This window comes from Cryptomeria japonica, chromosome 5, assembly GCF_030272615.1.
Source record: "Cryptomeria japonica chromosome 5, Sugi_1.0, whole genome shotgun sequence".
NCBI lineage: Eukaryota > Viridiplantae > Streptophyta > Pinopsida > Cupressales > Cupressaceae > Cryptomeria > Cryptomeria japonica.
The window spans coordinates 841,222,794-841,243,455 of record NC_081409.1 but is presented as its reverse complement, the minus strand read 5'-3'; the positions used below and the strand labels follow the sequence as shown (position 1 = coordinate 841,243,455).

General features: G+C 34.3%; 1 protein-coding gene across 1 annotated transcript; it reads right to left on the bottom strand.

The window, feature by feature from the left end:
- Positions 1-14,881: 14,881 nt before the first annotated feature.
- LOC131042068 (RING-H2 finger protein ATL56) lies at positions 14,882-16,435 on the bottom strand. Its single transcript, XM_057975373.2, has one exon. It carries the CDS (start codon positions 16,300-16,302, stop codon positions 15,571-15,573), a length of 732 nt encoding a protein of 243 aa, XP_057831356.1. The 5' UTR covers positions 16,303-16,435; the 3' UTR covers positions 14,882-15,570.
- Positions 16,436-20,662: the final 4,227 nt, after the last annotated feature.

Below are 20,662 nucleotides of genomic sequence, written 5' to 3'. Positions count from 1 at the left end.
TTTTTTAGATTAACTAAACATAGGTTTCATACCGAACATCAACTTCTGAGTTCAACGGTTATGGAAAAATAGTAAACAACTGATTTTTTTTTTTTGAAAAATATCTGTGCACTAGATATTGAAGTCCTCTTTCCAACAAAAAAAAAATGAATTTGGATACATACACAGCAAGTTATGATCAACCAAATGAATATATGTCAAAATTACAGTTAACTTGACTTCAAAACTTAATAAAATATGAAATATTGAAGATAATGTTATGAAACCAATTGGAAACATTAGATATGGATGTCACAAAACTAAATTCGAAAGAATCATATTCATATTTATTTTAGAAAAAAGGTTATGCCATACCAAATGAGTATGATTCTTTAAAAATGTTGTTTCTTTTTGTAAAAAACTAGTTTTCGAGGGAGATAGAAAAATTATTTTAATATATAAAGAGTTTATTGTGATCTTTTTTTTAGATTAACTAAACATAGGTTTCATAACGAACATCAACTTCTGAGTTCAACGGTTATGGAAAAATAGTAAACAAGTGATTTTTTTTTTTTGAAAAATATCTGTGCACTAGATATTGAAGTCCTCTTTCCAACAAAAAAAAAAATGAATTTGGATACATACACAGCAAGTTATGATCAACCAAATGAATATATGTCAAAATTACAGTTAACTTGACTTCAAAACTTAATAAAATATGAAATATTGAAGATAATGTTATGAAACCAATTAGAAACATTAGATATGGATGTCACAAAACTAAATTCGAAAGAATCATATTCATATTTATTTTAGAAAAAAGGTTATGCCATACCAAATGAGTATGATTCTTTAAAAATGTTGTTTCTTTTTGTAAAAAACTAGTTTTCGAGGGAGATAGAAAAATTATTTTAATATATAAAGAGTTTATTATGATCTTTTTTTTAGATTAACTAAACATAGGTTTCATACCGAACATCAACTTCTGAGTTCAACGGTTATGGAAAAATAGTAAACAAGTGATTTTTTTTTTTTGAAAAATATCTGTGCACTAGATATTGAAGTCCTCTTTCCAACAAAAAAAAAAAGAATTTGGATACATACACAGCAAGTTATGATCAACCAAATGAATATATGTCAAAATTACAATTAACTTGACTTCAAAACTTAATAAAATATGAAATATTGAAGATAATGTTATGAAACCAATTGGAAACATTAGATATGGATGTCACAAAACTAAATTCGAAAGAATCATATTCATATTTATTTTAGAAAAAAGGTTATGCCATACCAAATGAGTATGATTCTTTAAAAATGTTGTTTCTTTTTGTAAAAAACTAGTTTTCGAGGGAGATAGAAAAATTATTTTAATATATAAAGAGTTTATTATGATCTTTTTTTTAGATTAACTAAACATAGGTTTCATACCGAACATCAACTTCTGAGTTCAACGGTTATGGAAAAATAGTAAACAACTGATTTTTTTTTTTTGAAAAATATCTGTGCACTAGATATTGAAGTCCTCTTTCCAACAAAAAAAAAATGAATTTGGATACATACACAGCAAGTTATGATCAACCAAATGAATATATGTCAAAATTACAGTTAACTTGACTTCAAAACTTAATAAAATATGAAATATTGAAGATAATGTTATGAAACCAATTGGAAACATTAGATATGGATGTCACAAAACTAAATTCGAAAGAATCATATTCATATTTATTTTAGAAAAAAGGTTATGCCATACCAAATGAGTATGATTCTTTAAAAATGTTGTTTCTTTTTGTAAAAAACTAGTTTTCGAGGGAGATAGAAAAATTATTTTAATATATAAAGAGTTTATTGTGATCTTTTTTTTAGATTAACTAAACATAGGTTTCATAACGAACATCAACTTCTGAGTTCAACGGTTATGGAAAAATAGTAAACAAGTGATTTTTTTTTTTTGAAAAATATCTGTGCACTAGATATTGAAGTCCTCTTTCCAACAAAAAAAAAAATGAATTTGGATACATACACAGCAAGTTATGATCAACCAAATGAATATATGTCAAAATTACAGTTAACTTGACTTCAAAACTTAATAAAATATGAAATATTGAAGATAATGTTATGAAACCAATTAGAAACATTAGATATGGATGTCACAAAACTAAATTCGAAAGAATCATATTCATATTTATTTTAGAAAAAAGGTTATGCCATACCAAATGAGTATGATTCTTTAAAAATGTTGTTTCTTTTTGTAAAAAACTAGTTTTCGAGGGAGATAGAAAAATTATTTTAATATATAAAGAGTTTATTATGATCTTTTTTTTAGATTAACTAAACATAGGTTTCATACCGAACATCAACTTCTGAGTTCAACGGTTATGGAAAAATAGTAAACAAGTGATTTTTTTTTTTTGAAAAATATCTGTGCACTAGATATTGAAGTCCTCTTTCCAACAAAAAAAAAAAGAATTTGGATACATACACAGCAAGTTATGATCAACCAAATGAATATATGTCAAAATTACAATTAACTTGACTTCAAAACTTAATAAAATATGAAATATTGAAGATAATGTTATGAAACCAATTGGAAACATTAGATATGGATGTCACAAAACTAAATTCGAAAGAATCATATTCATATTTATTTTAGAAAAAAGGTTATGCCATACCAAATGAGTATGATTCTTTAAAAATGTTGTTTCTTTTTGTAAAAAACTAGTTTTCGAGGGAGATAGAAAAATTATTTTAATATATAAAGAGTTTATTATGATCTTTTTTTTAGATTAACTAAACATAGGTTTCATACCGAACATCAACTTCTGAGTTCAACGGTTATGGAAAAATAGTAAACAAGTGATTTTTTTTTTTTGAAAAATATCTGTGCACTAGATATTGAAGTCCTCTTTCCAACAAAAAAAAAATGAATTTGGATACATACACAGCAAGTTATGATCAACCAAATGAATATATGTCAAAATTACAGTTAACTTGACTTCAAAACTTAATAAAATATGAAATATTGAAGATAATGTTATGAAACCAATTGGAAACATTAGATATGGATGTCACAAAACTAAATTCGAAAGAATCATATTCATATTTATTTTAGAAAAAAGGTTATGCCATACCAAATGAGTATGATTCTTTAAAAATGTTGTTTCTTTTTGTAAAAAACTAGTTTTCGAGGGAGATAGAAAAATGAAAATAAATTGATTCAAAAAAAATTCAAAAAGATTATTTAGAATCTACACACAAAATGTCACAAATTACTAGTTCACATCACTTGCAAATTCCTTATGGTTTAGCAATAATAAGTGTTTGAATGTGAGGTTTTTTCTGAAAATGAAAATTGAAGTGTAAAAAACGTGTAACCCACTATTGTGGGTTCACCCTCTAGGAGTGGGTTTCATCGTTTTTGAAGGGTCGGTGGAGCCTGCAGACCCACTACCCATTGATTGCTGGCAAGAGGATGAGTTGAAGGCGAGATGCAGAGAGCTCGTAAGAAGAGGATGGGAGGTGGGTATTAGGGTTTGTTTCAGAGTTGGCTTCGATGGTGGCTGGTATAGATAGATGGATTGGATGGAGGTTATTTGATGACTCCTATCTTTTTGTAATTTTTTTGAAGCTTTAAATCAATAAAATATCATATTACCTACTGGTAGGTCCAAAAAGTGACAATCTGATAAACCCTAACAGTAAATAGTAGCACAAGGCCACCACCCATTATAATATATTCTGGTTCCCCCAAAATAATGAAAGATTCGCCAAAATAAATCATTTGAACAATTTTTTGGAAAATGGTGATATGAAAATTATTTAAAACAATATTTGGTTTGTAGCCGAAAATATATTCCCGACAGCATTTCCAATGATCACCCATAACAACCCGTAACCCATAACCCACAATACAAAATTCAAGCATCAAAACAAAATGAAACATCTGCACCATACTTCAGGGCTAGAAGACATTCCTAGTCCACCTTACCACCTCTGCAACTTCACATTCCTCCCTGAATTTCATGGCTTGTAAGATGAGCAGACAATCCTGTCCGCAGTTAGCATGAGTTTCGTGATGAATACTAAGAGGGGGGGTGAATTAGTATACCAAAAAATACTGTACTCAATCCTTTAAACAATTTAGCAGATAACCGGTGCAACAGATTCACTAATAAACCGGTTAAGATAAATGCAAACCAAATAGCAAATAAAGCATTCACCCACAAGAGCACAATCACCATAACACAAGATATTTGACGTGGAAACCCAAACAGGAAAAACCACGGTGAGCAGAAACTCACAAGTAACTATCTGCAAAATAGAAACCAAACCGGTTAAGGTCATACAATGTTCTTCACCAGAATAGATCCTATTAGGAATCTAGATCTCTGTTAGGAGATAAGTCCTGTTAAAGACTACCTTGTTAGAGGATTTCAGATCCACAGTTGTGAACCACCTTGTTAGAAGATTTACAAAGGCTTTACTGGGCCTACCCGGTTAAGGGTTTCAGACTTGTCGAAGATGTGAGTAATCAACAAGTGAGTGATCTAGCTAATAGCACAGTCTACTTAATTAGATCCTTGATAGCTCATTGTTAATGCAGTTCAGCATTACTTCAGTCTTCAATATCTCCACACTCTATCTCTTCACACAGACTTAATCTTCTCTACAATGATCGCACATAACCTCTTCTATCACACATCTCTCATACTTTGTCTCATACATGCAAACCCTAGACATGATGTCCTTATGAAGGAAACTGATTCATGTCTATCCAATAGGATTAGACTACAAGTTCCTAGGTTCAATGCATCTGGACACATTTGGTAACACGACACAAAATTACCACCAAAGTGTCGATGGATGATAACTCATCACACATTACAGAAATACTGGTTGGTAACTCATCACAGAGTAATATCGGTTAACATAGTATACCGATTACCGGTTGACAAAAATGAAGACCGGTAGATCATAATGTTCTGATTCAAAAGTTAACTACCGCTTGGGTTCTTCGTACTGCTTGTGATCCTCGAACTGCTTGGGGTCTCCATACCGCTGGAGCTCTTCAGTCAATTTGTGACCAGTAAACATCTTCTGCAAAATATCGATAGTCTAAAGACTATACATTCAATACATAATACCGGTTGGAACAATTACGGGTTGAGTCATAACTCATACATCAAGAAAGTGTGTGTCCATCATCAAGAAAGTGTGTGCCCATCAATGACAATAAAAAACATCATCAAAATGCCAACACTTCGCTTGCTACAATTTCCTCCACACCGCGTCTATCATCCTCAATCCATTCCTCTCCACTCCCTAGCTCCAACGCCCCTACAATCTTAGCCGCACCCTCCTCATCAATTTCATCTTTATCTACCAACCATTCAGTGGTCAGGTAGTCTCAATGCCAATCGTCCTCCTTGGGTTCCTTGATTTTGGCTACATACATGAGGAAATTGATATTGCATAGTATATCACTCCTTCGTGCTTGCAACAATTGCACATCTTGTGTTTGGACAATCGGAAATTAAAAAACCCTTCCAATTAAATAGTTTTGTGGGAGGGGAATGAGGAGATTCTCGTCCACATTGTCGATGATCGCATCAATGTCGCGCAAATATGCATGTTGAACACCATCCGGGTGAGTTTTTTCGCCCTCTCCTTGGAAACCCTGACATATAACAACATGGCAAGAAAAAAAGTCGGAATGTCCAAACTGACCCTATACCTGTGATACGCCATCAGAAACTCCAACCCTAGCACTGTCTTGACCGCATGCATTATGTACGGGTGGCCATTCACCAAGACTCCCCCTAACCGTTTATTTGTGACTTCACCTACAAACGTTGTCTGTGGTTTCATTGCCCTAAGCATAATTGGCGTGTCCATCACTCCCACCTCAGTGTTCAGCTCGAACATGCAATGTGAAAATATGGTAATACCCCAATGCCCAATTTAAAGGCATTCGATCAGCTTCAACATAAATGTCTCATTAAATGCACACTTACCATAGTTTCCTTGCGTGATATATATATATATATATATATTGATACAAGTACATAAACCCACAAACAAAATTTCATTTTCACAAGAGATTTGCAAAGACAAACAACAAAACCATTGATATTATTATTCATGTGAGATCGAGAAGTACATTCTACAGACTATATCTGTAGTAATTGTCAAGACAGATCATAAACTAATTAATATTGTTGAAGGAGTATATACATTTTTCACTATGGAAGACTCCACATTCTAACTTAGACACTACTACTATACCCTTTTCCAAAGAGACCAAGATTCCCTCCAAAAAATTCTCTTAATTACAACCTTGGAATTACTTTTATAAGAGTAAGGAATGCAACAAGCTTTAGGTTGTATACAACTGCCATGTTCTCATTTGACATACGTTTGTTTTATACGCAATGAAATGATATATTCCCAATATGAAACCTAAAATAGAATAGGATAACTTATCAAACCATATCACTAAAACTATCTTGGACCAGGGTGAAAAATAAAATACGGTTGAAATTCATCTGCTTGAGTCGTGCCACCATCGCATTGTTGATAACTTTATGGATGCAAGATTCTAACTATAAAAACTAGAGGAGTAGTTTTACGGATGCAAGATTCTAGCTATAAAAACTAGTGGATGAGATCCACAAAAACTACTGGATGAGCTCCAGAGATGGGTATTGTAATCAGAACAAGGGTTCGGTCTTAGTTATCAATTTTAACTAAACAGGCTCTTTGCTAGAGTTGACTCTTCCTTGTCCTCATTGTTCTCCTCCCTACTCCCTCTCGCTCTTAGGCTTAAGATGATGAGGGGGTGAATGTAGGCAGCCAGGGAAAGGCCATCTATAGCTGCAGATGGCCTTTGAAAATTCCTTTTGCTACCTCCTCCGATTTGAAAGTCCCTTTAGCTACAAAGCAATTCGTTGTGCTGCTATAAACACAACCTTCCTGAAATATTCTCCACCCAGTGTCATTAAACCTATATCTTATGAACACACATGAAACATCTACATATGGGCATTCCATTTCTGATATTGCTCTTGAACAAGAACAAGTGTAGAGGGAAATATTTATAATGCTCCTTGATCAACTCAACTGCTACCAATTTATGAAAAAACTCGAAGCTCTAAATTTAGAAGTTCTAAATATTCCTTTTCACCTTTTTGCCTTTCCAAAGAATCAGAACTCTCTATGCTGGCATTCAACTCTTCATTCCAAATAATGAAAGGATCAAAACTCATCAGTCTGCTATAATCATTTAACCACCAATTCAATATTTTCTTCAAGAACAAGCTAACATTTGTACCCATACAACTCTTCATTAAAATGACAAGCATAAAGTCCTCTGACAGGAGGAGTGTTTTCTATGTGAAAAGATCGCTTAGAATCTGAGATGAAGATTTCATGTGCTAAAAAGTACGTTTCTAATTCGAATGGATATGCAGTACACTTTCTATATGGGTTATTTTCCAAAACAAATGTGAAAGATGCATCTTAATTATTCTACATTTAATTGGACTTTGATTTTGATGTATTTTTGAAACAAAGAAAATTGCAATTTGATTTTGATGTATTTCTAAAACAGATCTCAAAGTCGAATATGAGATCAAGAATGCAAACCCAAGCAACAGATAATTTCATAATAGTGAGTCACTTGAGCATTAATGCCTAGCATTAACACAACTTCATGTGTAGTTGCACAAAATATTCTTATAGATCCATTACATTACTCCAAACTTATAGTAACTTGCAAATAGAATGTAATTCCTTCCTTTAAGGAAATCCACATTCACACTACACAGTCAAACATTGACAATGAAATTTCCAAGACAAATCAAATATCCTTAATATTATGATTCACCATTCATGTAATATTTGAAAGTACAAATGAAGAAAATATTAGCAACAATAATAAATATAGTAGTCCATTCATGAACTAATTGAAAAACTACTAAAAGAAAGTGTACATTTTTTCACCATGAAACCATTCTACACACTAGACAAGACAAAGCCCTGTTTCTAGTTCTACTCTCCCCAGATATGAAAAAGTTATAGAATCCTTCTTTACGGCCTTGATATTCCTTTTATAATCATAAGGAATGCAACAAGCTACCGGCCTTTTACAAGAATGTGTAACATGTATTGCAATGTCATAAAACCTCCAGGCCAGTATTCATGAAAGCTTTTGTTTAGAGACACATAAAGCTTCCATGAATGTGAACTACCTTATGAGCCATGCCACTATCGCACATTTGTGGTTATTGATGTAGAGAATATTAGGATACAAGATTCTTATTACATTTCTTGGTAGGGGAGAACTTTGAGAGTTTTGATCAAGCGGGGATGCTTGACTCTAAAACCATATCTCATGTGTCTTCACCCAGCTTTCTCTCTGCATTCTACCCATTAAAAGGGGGACATGGCAATTGCCAAAGAGATCGGAATTATTTGCAACTGCAATCGAAGCCTGCAGTTGCATTCGAGCCTTTTAATAACCCTCTGGTTATCTTTGGCTATTTTAATAACCCTCTGGCTACAAGGTAAGTCATCAATTTTCTTTACTTCATGGCATCTGCAAACCTTCAACCATATCTCCTTATGCCAGAAAACAGCTGCACCTTCTATGCACTTCATTTTAAAACCTCTACAAGCAAAACAACAACACTTCCTAAAAACTTATCTCTAGAAAATGTTTATCTTCTACATTCTAAAATGCAACATGCGAATGATATAACTTTTATCTTCTACATTCTAAAATGCAACATGCAAATAATGACCCTATTTCTCGATTTGTGAAGTGGCGGCAATTGACTGTCTGGTCTATACTTTGGATTATTCCACATAATATACTAATCTGTGTGAGATGTACTTTTCTCTCATTCCACAAGAAAGTTTTCATTCCAATAGTCCTGACACTTGTACATGACTCACAAACCTCAACACAAATCAATACCGGTAGCTTCTCATTGAATATTAAATATGTACTATCCTCCATATTTTTCTTCCTTTGACACACGCAGTGTTTTGAGTTTTCTATGCAAAGGGATGGTAGAGAATCCTCAATCAAGATTTCATGCGTGCCAAAAAGTGGCTTTCTAAAAGATTCCATACGGATATGCAAGACACTTACAACTAAGATGTGATGTGTTTGCTATATTAGTTTTTTTCTCCAATTAGTAATGGAAGATCAGCCTTAATTATTCTACAATTTTTATGTGATTGAAAAACATTCGCCAATGTAATTATTATTTTCCCCCAAAAATAATGAATGACTCACCTTAATTTTTTCACATTTTTCATGCAATATGAACAAAATCGCCAATGTAATTATTATTTTTCCCCAAAAATAATGAAATATTCACCTTAATTTTTCAAAAAAAATCATGTAAAAGAAAAAGATTCGCCAATAAAATTAATAGAAAAATTCGTAAACGGAATTTAATATTTTTCCCTTCTTTACTGTGATGATTATGCAGTAAATAGCAACCCAGTAATTGGTTGTTGTAAATATACAATTACCGAGGTTGGTAAAACATTAATTACCTCTATCGATGAAATCCTCCATTTCTTATGGATGAATTACAAACAATGTTAGGAACATTATTAAATGCATGAATTTACAAGGTTGATGACACCTAAAACCCAACAAAAATTTTACTATTAACTTAATTGGGCCTATATCTTACTTTTCTTAAAAAATATTCAATAAACTTGTCTTATAGCCTTAGAAGCACGTTTGATGAAAACCTTTATTGGTAATAACTCCTTCAAAAATGCTTCAATTAACCTTAAACATAGACTATAGTTGGTTCTTTGTTTCATTGATAAACCCTCTAGATTTAAAAATAAAACAATTATAAAATTAATATATGTGTTCTACTATCTAACCTCTTCAACTTAAAAAAATTCTTTGTTTCTTGCCCTCCATATACCAAGATCATGGTCTAATTCCAATTGTAATGAAATAATGTGCACACCAAAACAATATAAGAAAATCAATATGAAAATACTTCATAATACTAAATAATACGAAGCCACGTGGAAAGAAAAAACCTCCAAAAGTCTTTAGTGAGAATGAAATTCACAATATGATGATAACAAACTAACCACCACCTCTTATATATACTATATTTATGCCTTGAAAAAAACCCAAGTTAACTTATCTATCTGTATTAAATAGCATTAAGAACCATAATAAATATGGGAAGTATTCCAATGTCTATTAATTTAAGGCAAACACAAAATTAAAAAATGGTATCTAAAGAATTAATGTATTAATGTCGGCAGAATTAATTGACGATGACAATCAAGATGGACACGTAAGGGACGCATTCTGTGTAATCAATTTTGACTAAATACTCCCACGAAAGGAATGTGATGATGTAATTAAAATATTTTTAATGCTGTTTGTGACTGATTCTTGCTCGACGTCAAGTTCCTTGAAAGCATTATCATTTATCACCCAACATATGCAGTTTGATATTAAAAGCACTGCAAAAAATTTTAATAGCATAAGTCACAGAGTTGTTATAGGGTGTTAAGACTTTGAACCATGTTATATATATATATATATATATATATATTATGTGTTTGTAATTTAGTTGTGAATATCTGATAAATCATAAAATATTATTGTGAAATGTGAATTTATATGTTTGGAGTTGTGCATGATGATGATGCTCCCGAGCAAACGATCTATGGTCTGCGAAAGTTATTCAGGGATTACATTTAAATAGTTATTAGTGAAGCAATTGAATGATAATGTATCCTATTATTGGAGGTTGAATGTTAAATTTCTGAATCAAACACAGGATTTCAGAAAAACCTTATGCTCTATCATCTTTGAACTATTTTCTTCTGTAATATTTTTAATCTGATCAGTTTCAAGATTATTTTAGAATAAATTTCAGATTTACATATAGTCCAGATGAATAATTCAAACTATTAAATTAACTAATTCCATCTTGAGACTGGATTTTCACAATCATTGAATTAAAAAAATATATTGAAAACAAATTTAAACAAGCTACAAACAAACTAAAATGAAATTTGTTTAAAACAGAAAAACTTCATAACTACAAATTCTGAAAATCTAAAAATTATTTAATAGACTTTTAAATGAGAATCATGAATTACTGAATCAAGAACTAACCATATAGACTTGTGGAGATTTAATCATTTAGTGAATCAAGACCTACCATACAGAGCTTGGGAAGATTTAATCTCTTTCTAGAAGAGCTGTAATATCTGTTGTTGCCCCTAAAACTGGTAAAATTGGTATATTATTGAACAAAGCATCAAGAAATGGCACCTCATATTCTTCCTTGGTGTGGTAGTTATGATTATAGACCTGTGTTACAAAATTTCAGTGGACATTGCATTACGTTTAAGAAATCATAGGCAACAACTGTTTCCTTCGCTAACAAGAAAAAATGTTCATTGTTTTGAGGGTTGGATGCAATTGCCAATGATCATAACATTTTGGCCCCTAATGTATCGATTAGCAATCCACGTCACAACCCAATTAGCTCACATTAACTCCGGATCTCACCGAAGTTAATGCAGCATCATTTCAATCTGGTGACTCCTATGCCAACAAGAGGATATTGATGTCAAATGAAGGAAATTGATAAGAGAAGAGCGTGTCTAAGGGATCTCCTGGACTCATCAGTCTTGAGGACACTACACATGGTGAAGAGGATAACAAGATGAAGCCACTCCACCCATATTTTTGTCTGTCTCTAGCAACTTGGTTGAAAGATGTTGACAAGACTTTGGCCTTACCAGAGAATCAACTTATGTCCATTGTAGATGATGCTATAATGAAGTAGAGGTATGCAAAGGGAACGTCCAGATCAAAAAGATTGTTTTCGAAAAATTGCTTTTGGAGTTAACTGTGTAAGTTTTTTTATAACATTAGTTGGTATAAGTTTTCCACAATTCATGTAGTATTTGAAAGATTGTTTCTGGAATCATGTATGTTTTGGTGCCAGTTGACATAAGTTTTTCACAATCCATGCAGTATTCTAAAGATTGCTTCTGAAATAACTGTATATTCAAAAGAGTGTCTTCCAACCACACATGGAGGGAGAAGAAATTTGATGATTTTGCAAAAAGAAGAGGAGGTTATTCATTTCAAAAGGGGAAGACAAGGAACTGAAGGTGTGACTTTGATGCTGGGTTCATTGTATGAGATTTCCAGGGATCCAATTGAAAGGTTAACAGAGAGAATGAAGAGCTCCGAAAGAAGTAATTTTCATCAGTTCTCTAATGGAGAAATCGCTCAAGGTCTCACTGCTCTTTTTGACTTGATTTTTGTACCTGGAATCACTAATAGAACAGGTAAGGGGCACCCACAGGCAAGTGGTAGGAAAGTGAAAAGAACTTGGATATCCCAATCTGAGAAACAATAGCATTATCTGGGCAACCCTTCACTCACCAGTGGCACTCCCTGTACCATGATGATTGAATCAGAGATCGAGATGTGTAAGATAGTGATCCCAAATTATATGATTTTTCTTAATGAACAAATGTGTCATGTCAAGAAATCAAAACCACCATCAACTTGCATTCAAGTTATGCAAATAAGCAGTTCACTGTGACAGGGATTCAGAGATTGAGATGTGTAAGATAGTGATCCCAAATTATATGATTTCTCTTAATGAACAAATGTGTCTTGTCAAAAAATCAAAACCACCATCAACTTGCATTCAAGGTATGCAAATGAGCAGTTCACAGCAGAGATCGGAAAATCGCCCAAGATTTGCCAAACTCGGCGAGTCCAAGTACGATTTATGCCCCCGAGTCTGGTGAGCTCGGACTCGGACTCGTCCGAGTCTAGGGGGCGAACTCGCCAGACTCGCCGAGTTGGCGAGTTTGGCCTAAAATTGCCAAACTCGGCGAGTCCAATGCTTGAAACTCGGCAGCCGGCTGGGTTAAATAAAATGACCAAAAAAAACATTTTAAAAAGTTTTTTTAAATGAATGATCTCGTCTTTGTTCACTACAACCTCCGCATGAGAATGAGAAAAATCAAGGTTACTCTTGACCCCGCAAGGGGCGATGCCCCTTGACCCCACCTGGGGGGCGCTGCCCCCAAACCCCCGTCAAAAAATATGGGGGGAAACTGCATCAATAGAAGTAGGGAAAATTTAACCTCCGAATCTGACACTGATTGGATCGACCAGGTAGATATAGAGGCTGAGACTGTAGCCATGGCAGAGGAGGAGCAGAGAGCACGAGCGGAGACAGGAGATTCAGAGGCAAATAGTGACACAGATGTTCATGATGTTGGTGAGCATGGCATGGTGTCATGGGGAGCAGCTATGGTTGTCGAATCATCTAGGACCTACCTTAGACACCTTCACAGGGGGGCGGGGCCGGAGGGTGCAGGCTCCTCTGAGCCATAGGCTTGTAGTTGTATTTACCTTTGGTATTTGTATGGAACATTTGATGATGATCATATGATGACATGGATTTTTTATTTCATGAGTTTTGTAATATCGTATACATTTGACAATATTTATATATCTATGTTTGTTATTTCCTTCAGCTACAAGCAAATATGATATTAGGAGCAATTCCATAATGTAGACAGGCCTAATAGAATACACCTTAAAAAAAATTCTCATTTATGATTTCCTACCGTGTTAATTGCCTGCAACAAAAGGCAAAACTTTGGAGCAATAGCCTTTGCATGGGATATCACTCTAAATTGAGCTGTGTATCCAGGTATTTATAAGCAATCAATTAGAAATGTAGCGTTTGAGAAAGAGGGAGTGCAAATTTTTTACAAATCCTTAAAATCCTTGGGTTGCCCTTGACGAAACATCCACCAATAATCTTAATTGAAAAGGTAATAAGATGCACTCCAGGCAACTCACTCAATATCGACAAGCTGCATCTGCTCCTACGTTTAAGTGGCGCATAAATATTTTGCAGATTCATTTGTAAACAAGTTGGCGTGAAGCTATGACATCCTCTACACGAAGGATTTGCTACAATTTAGACAAATCATTTAATATTAAGCTTAGTGATGAAAAATGGAAAATTAAAGTTCCTTTGTAGGTACACATCCCTATTGCCATATACACAATTTACTGTTAAGATTGCAAGTCCAAGTTAACTTACACCATACAAGGTCAGAAGTACAAACCTCAACAATTGTGGGCTTCAAGATGGTGTCTTATAGACCTAATCGATGTCTGCTTGACCATGACTTAAAAACTTACACCTCGTCCTTTCATTTAAGAGCAGAAAATGACAGCCTGCCTCTTCTCTGGGAAAGAGCATACAGCATACTCTGAACCGACGCATAAGAAAAACTCTTGCCCTAGGGGTTTTATTCCTGCCTTCACCATTCTTCACAAGCATGTTATGTACCTGAATTTCCTAGCCCTTGCATTCAAGTAGATAGTAGGTTTTAGTGTTTAGGCTTGAAACTTCTATAGTCTATACATGAGCCTGTAATTATTAGGTTCTTGTTATGCCTGGGATGCCCTGATGGATATGCTTGTGTTCATATTTGAGCCCTGGGTGTGTACCAAAAACCCCATACTACCTGAGGTCTATAATGCTAATTTAAAAATTATATTGGGTCTCTATCACAATGATGAATGAGCTGTTGCTCTGTAATCTTCCATCTCTCTCATCCTGATAATAGGATTTTTAAAGAAATCTAGAAGTAAATGTCATTTCTACCCTCAGGCAGCTGCCTCCAAAAGCCTTTTGTTCCAACACTTCCGAAAATCACGAAGTCATATTTCCCTGGCAATTTTTTTGTTTTACAATTTCTTAAAGCGTCCTTTTCTCAGCTAAGGTGAAACAAATGAACTGCACTTAATAAAGAGATTGCATCAAGGGTATAATCCTCTGCTCCAGCTAATAAATGTACTGCACTTTTATAAAAGAATGAGACCAGGGCTTTGATATGCTCTAATATTAGCATTTGAAAAATTACAGCTAATGTCAATGAGACGTGACATTGAGTTCATTTTATGGCCAAAAGCACAAAGCATAAACATGTCCCACTTGCCTTTTTACATATATTAACAGTACCCGAGCCAATAAAACTAATGTGAAAAACAAGCTGCTTTATGTTTTTAAAGCATCAGGGGCTCAGGTAAGTAAGTACACCGATCTCAGATTTCAGAAGATATTTACATCAGTCTTCTACAAAAGTGACAGTCCTAGTCTAGATACTACTATTTTTGATTCGCACCCTGAGCCAATCACGGTATGAACCTCAGTTCTAAAGCAGTGATCCATTAGGAATGCATAAATGAAGAAAAGCACCAATAAATTTCAAGTTCCCCCTGCTTTGGATCAACAATGTCAACATTGCAGTCCTGACGTAGTAATGAATTTTGAATTGAAAACTTGAACCCAAAATTCCATGCAGCTCAATTGTAACATCTCGATTCATTCTGTATAGATAAATACATATATTCACATACATATATTAAGTGGAGCACCGAAAGGATTCCATTTTTCCTCTGTTTCCATCCCCAAAAGTTAACATTGATGTTGCAGCAGAATCAATGAACATACCACAACTTCAGCTCAGATCCTAGATATTCACATACCTTATTTCATCACCAGCAGGACTAGAAGGAACAGATCTTGGTAAAGTGGAATTAATGGTCTCAGAAACTTGATAAAAACCAGACCTGCCCTCTTCTCCCATCCCAAGAGCCAATTCCACGCCTACCCTTCTTGCTTCACAAACCCCGCCTCCGCCCAATTCCAACCCCTCCTTCCCCCCTTCCCCACAATCCTCCTGCTCGGCACTAGTCCTGCAAATAGGACACATGGGGTTCTTGTACAGCCATGCATCCACACACTTGGCATGGAAACTGTGCCTACATACAGGCAACAACCTGCATGTATCACCCCTCTCATACCCATCAAGGCAAACAGCACACTCTGTGCGATCAAACTTATTACCACTGCTGTTGTTTTTATCATATTCTTCCATTGCAAAAAACTCACGTTCTTCATGTTTGTATGAAGGCAGCTTCTGCACATCCTTCTCAGACATCCCGCCATTACTATTTCCACTAACAACACCACCAACTCTAACAGCAGAAGAAGTCGCAGAAACTGATGAAACCCCACCTATGTTTGACCTAAAACTTCTTCTGAAAGCCCTTCCAACTATACAGAGATGAATTAAAATCAGAACTCCTATGCCAATGAACAACAATATAATAGCTATCACCACAGCCATCACCATGATCTGTGTTAACACAGTAAGCACCCGACTGCTAGACATGGGTTTTTCTTTTGCAGAGTTTTTCATAGAATTTGCGTTATCCAGGTCCTGGAAATTTTGGTTTTAGGGTTTCTGAACTTTGCACAGGGCCTGCCCATATACATACATCAGCAAATACGCAACGATATAAGATCTGGTGAATTTACTGAGTTTTTAAATTGTACGTCGAACGTCGACCAATCTGATCTCCCATTTAATTATTGGTTAATTTGTGTAATGTCACCGACTGCTAATTTTCTAAATCTGGGTCCCACGATTACCCAATTAAATCCCATTTACCAGATTATTCCCATCTCTCAAGTTTCTTGATGTTACGTAGAAATTTAACGAAAATGATTTTTTCACAATAGCCTAGTTGTTCAGTGGTGATTTTATATATTGTGTGCTACACCCACTGAAACAAATTTAATAGAACCCCTTTTTATATGTGTGGGGACACTATTCTTTATTACTTCTTCACATATTAAATTCTAAATTTATACCTCTCATATAAATGTATTAATTTAAAATTATATAAAAACTTTAAGATTAGAATAAAAAGATAGGTCTGGATAAACTTTAATAATGCATGCTTGACTTCTAAGGTTTTATCTTAAACTTAATCATTCTCTCTTTCAATATTATTCTCTTTGTTTGGTCTTGCTTTAACATTTTTTATTTATTTTTCATAAATTTGGAGTATTGATATATATGGGTTAGTGAGTATTTTGGCTTGCATAGACAAGGGAAGGCAAAACGGTTGCCTCACACTCTATGTCTATCAGTATAGGTAACAAAATCGTGCACCATGTACTTGTCATGATCTCTTTCCATATTAGGAAGGGATGTACTTATCTTACAAGTTGCTTAGAATTGCAAATGTAGAGATCAAAATGTTGAACGCATTTATTAGAATTAGATGTTAAAGAGATAAATGATTGGTTGATGAATTGAAACAAATTTTCATGGCTATCTCACTTTGTGTCCAATCAACTTTTTCTTTTGTCTTATTATTTCTAATCTTTTTTGGCTCTCACTAAATCTCCTCCCCATTGTGTTGCTTAGACATTTTACCTCTTTAGGCCCCTCTCAAGTTTTGGGTGCTCTCTTTGTTTCTTGTTTGCAATGAATTTCACTTACATTTTTTCACTTGCCTCTTTTACTACCTACAATTATTGCATCTACAATTGCTCTTACTCTTCAAGCAAACATACAAAATCATTTGATGTGAGTATTTATGATTTCATACTTAGCCTAAACACGTTGACTTGATCACAATTGTGCTTACTTTGCAATCTATGCACTAAAAGGTTTAGAAATTTATACAATGATTTAAAGGTTATTTGGCATTCATCTCCCAATGACAAATATTGAGAACAAGGTGAACCTAAACTACAATATTAACCAATGCAGAGTAATTGCGAATTTGAAAATATAGAATATCCAATAAGATTAAGTGGTTGCACATTCAACTTAAAACACAAAATTAGCAATAATAGAGATAATGCTAGATCATGGAGAAATCCTTTCAGAACAAAAACAAAAAAACACCACACAAGAAAGAGGGCAAGAATATTATTATCTTCTAAAATAAGTATAAAACAACACTCTTCGCTATTATTCTTTGAGAAAACCTATGGCACCTAGATACTTGCAACTTGATATGTAACTACTATCCCATGTGTCTAAATTATAGAATCTCGTGGGAGGGAAAACCATTGTTGTAACTAGAAATAAGAGGCAAAAACCACCTACAAAAACCCATGCCTAGCAAATGGGTAACCAAAAAATATAGTGAAAATAATTAATAACTTTACATGGCTCTCACATGGGTGCTTATCACATAGCTAATCAAAATTAGTCCATCCCAAGTCCATTTCTCTCTACCAATTTCATTGGCTACAAAATAGGATGTGCAATTACATGCACACTTGGGCACCCCCCACCCAAGTGTAAATGATTGGTTGATGAGCTAAAGCACATTTCCCTAACTATATCACTTTTTGTTTAATCAACTATTTTTTTTGTGTTATTAAATTATTTTCAATCTTTTTATCTCTCATTGAATATCCTTCCCATTATGTAGCTTAAACATTTTACCTCTTTAGGACCCTCTCAAGTCTTAGGTTCTCCCTTTGTTCCTTGTTTACAATGCATTTTGCTTACATTTTTCTTCCCTCTTTTTTCTATCCTTCAATTTGTGCATCTACGAAATATTTGCTCATACCCCTCAAGAAAGCACACATAATAATTCAAAGTGGGTATTTTTATTGCCTACTTAGCCTACACACATGTTTGACTTGATCACAAAGATAAATAAAATGTAATAACCCACCTTAATTAACCCAAAAAAATTGACCATTCTTTTTTTTTGTTTAATTTAATCATTGTGTTTGATTCAATTGCATACTTTGGGCATCCATCCATTTGGATTAGGCATTCATCCATCTGGGATGAGCATCTAACCATATGGGTTAGGCATCGGTCCATACGGGACATAAAATTTCATCTATCCAATACGAGATAGGCATCTACCCATACGGGGTAGGTATCTATCCAATTGGGATAGGAGGTGCTTTGGCCAGAGACTTAGACTCATCGGGACCATTCGGGTCTTGAGCCACTCACTAAGTACTACACTCTTCTAACAGAAGTGCACTGAGGTCGTCGTCCTTAGGAGTAATTAAATAACATAATACAAGCTTGAATTCTGCCTCAGAATTTGGCTTAAAGCCTTGGGAAGTCAAGCGAATCCATACGGGATTCCTTCCGAGTATGCATTGAATTACTTTTTCTATTTTAATATACTTATCTTTCAAATTAGGATTCTACTCAATCCTTCTTACCAAGCCTAGACCCCACCCACGAACGCCTGAGTACGAGGAACAACTTCGTCCCAAGACTGCCTACATACCCGCTTCGGCACGGGATCAAGGCATAAAGTATGTAGTTCTATTTTCTACTATATGGTTTGATGTAAACTGATTAGTAGGTACACAACCCTTTCTAGGATCAATGTCCCAGACAGTTTCTCTGCGGTTGCTACCCACGGTGGTAGCACTTAAGCAAAGGCTCAAGATGGCCTATTGCTTGTGGCCTAAAACAACTAGATCCTAATTCTTATCATAAGCGTCGCCCTTGACCAATTGCCAATTGACAACAATTATTCGAGATTAAATAAATTCCATAAAAGCATTTCACTCAAAAACCTTAAGGGGGGTTTACTGTGGTTTAACTCAGCGAATGTAAAATCATTTAAGGATTATCTTATTAGATTATCGATCCAAGGGGGATTACCCACCCCTTGGATTTTAACTTCCAAGTGTCCCTTATTACTCCCCGATGATTTATAGGGACGATGCCACAGACGTCGTTGATGCAACTTTATTAGGCGTTAAGTGCAGTAGTTCAACACGACGACATTACCCGTAAGCATGACCCATAGGCATTGTATATACCGAATGCTGCTAGGTTTTAGTTTCCATCTTCCTTTATTTAGTTTTCTAACTAAGAAGCTATGAAAACATCATGCTTGAAATCAATTATGAATTGAACATGCATAATTAGACATTGCAAAGTTCAATTAATTGAAACAACTACTTGATGAACTACGTGAAAATAAACCATGTCTAAATTATTTAATATTCAAAACTTACATAATAATGATAATTATGAAACTCGCATATCAACAATTAAATGCGTAACTTACATGGAGGTGATGAAGGCGTCAATAAATGCAACTAATATCTAAGTAATTTGCATGATGCAAAAATAGAGTCACCGGTTCCAAAATAGCAATTAGTTTAGACAGACAAATTTTGGATCAAACCATCATAATAATATGACTTAATTGTTTTAAAAGAACCTAAAATTACCGATTGAGTAACCCAATAAATCTCAAATGGGTTGAGAGATTCCAATTATATATCTTAATTTAAATTTATAAATTTATTACACAATAATCCTAATTATTTATAAGTTTTCTTAAGTTTAATTTACTAACTTAAAATATAAACTAAAGCAATTATTAACAATTAAACTTAAAATTTAAACTAAAGTAGTTATTAACAATTCCAATTTGCAATTTAAAATATATATATAAAAAAAACCAAATACATAAAAAAAATTAATAACGAAGTTGTTTTAATAGTTAATGGGAAATTAAATGGGGAGGGGTGGGGACCACGAGTCCCATCACCCTTGCGGTCCTACGGGTGCAGGCCCGCAAGGATGAGGGGACACCGCGGGCCCCTCCACCCCTTGCGGCCACTATCGTAACAGTGACCACAAAGGAGGTGGAAGGTACCGCTCCCCTAGCAGTTACAATAACCGCCTCCTGCACGCCGCCCGATATGTCTCGTAATAAATTTTCGAAGACCACTTTATAATTCCCTTGCAATATTTTATA

Coding starts and splice junctions, on each gene's coding strand:
- LOC131042068 (XM_057975373.2), bottom strand. CDS start 16,302: ATGAAAAACTCTGCAAAAGAAAAACCCATGTCTAGCAGTCGGGTGCTT.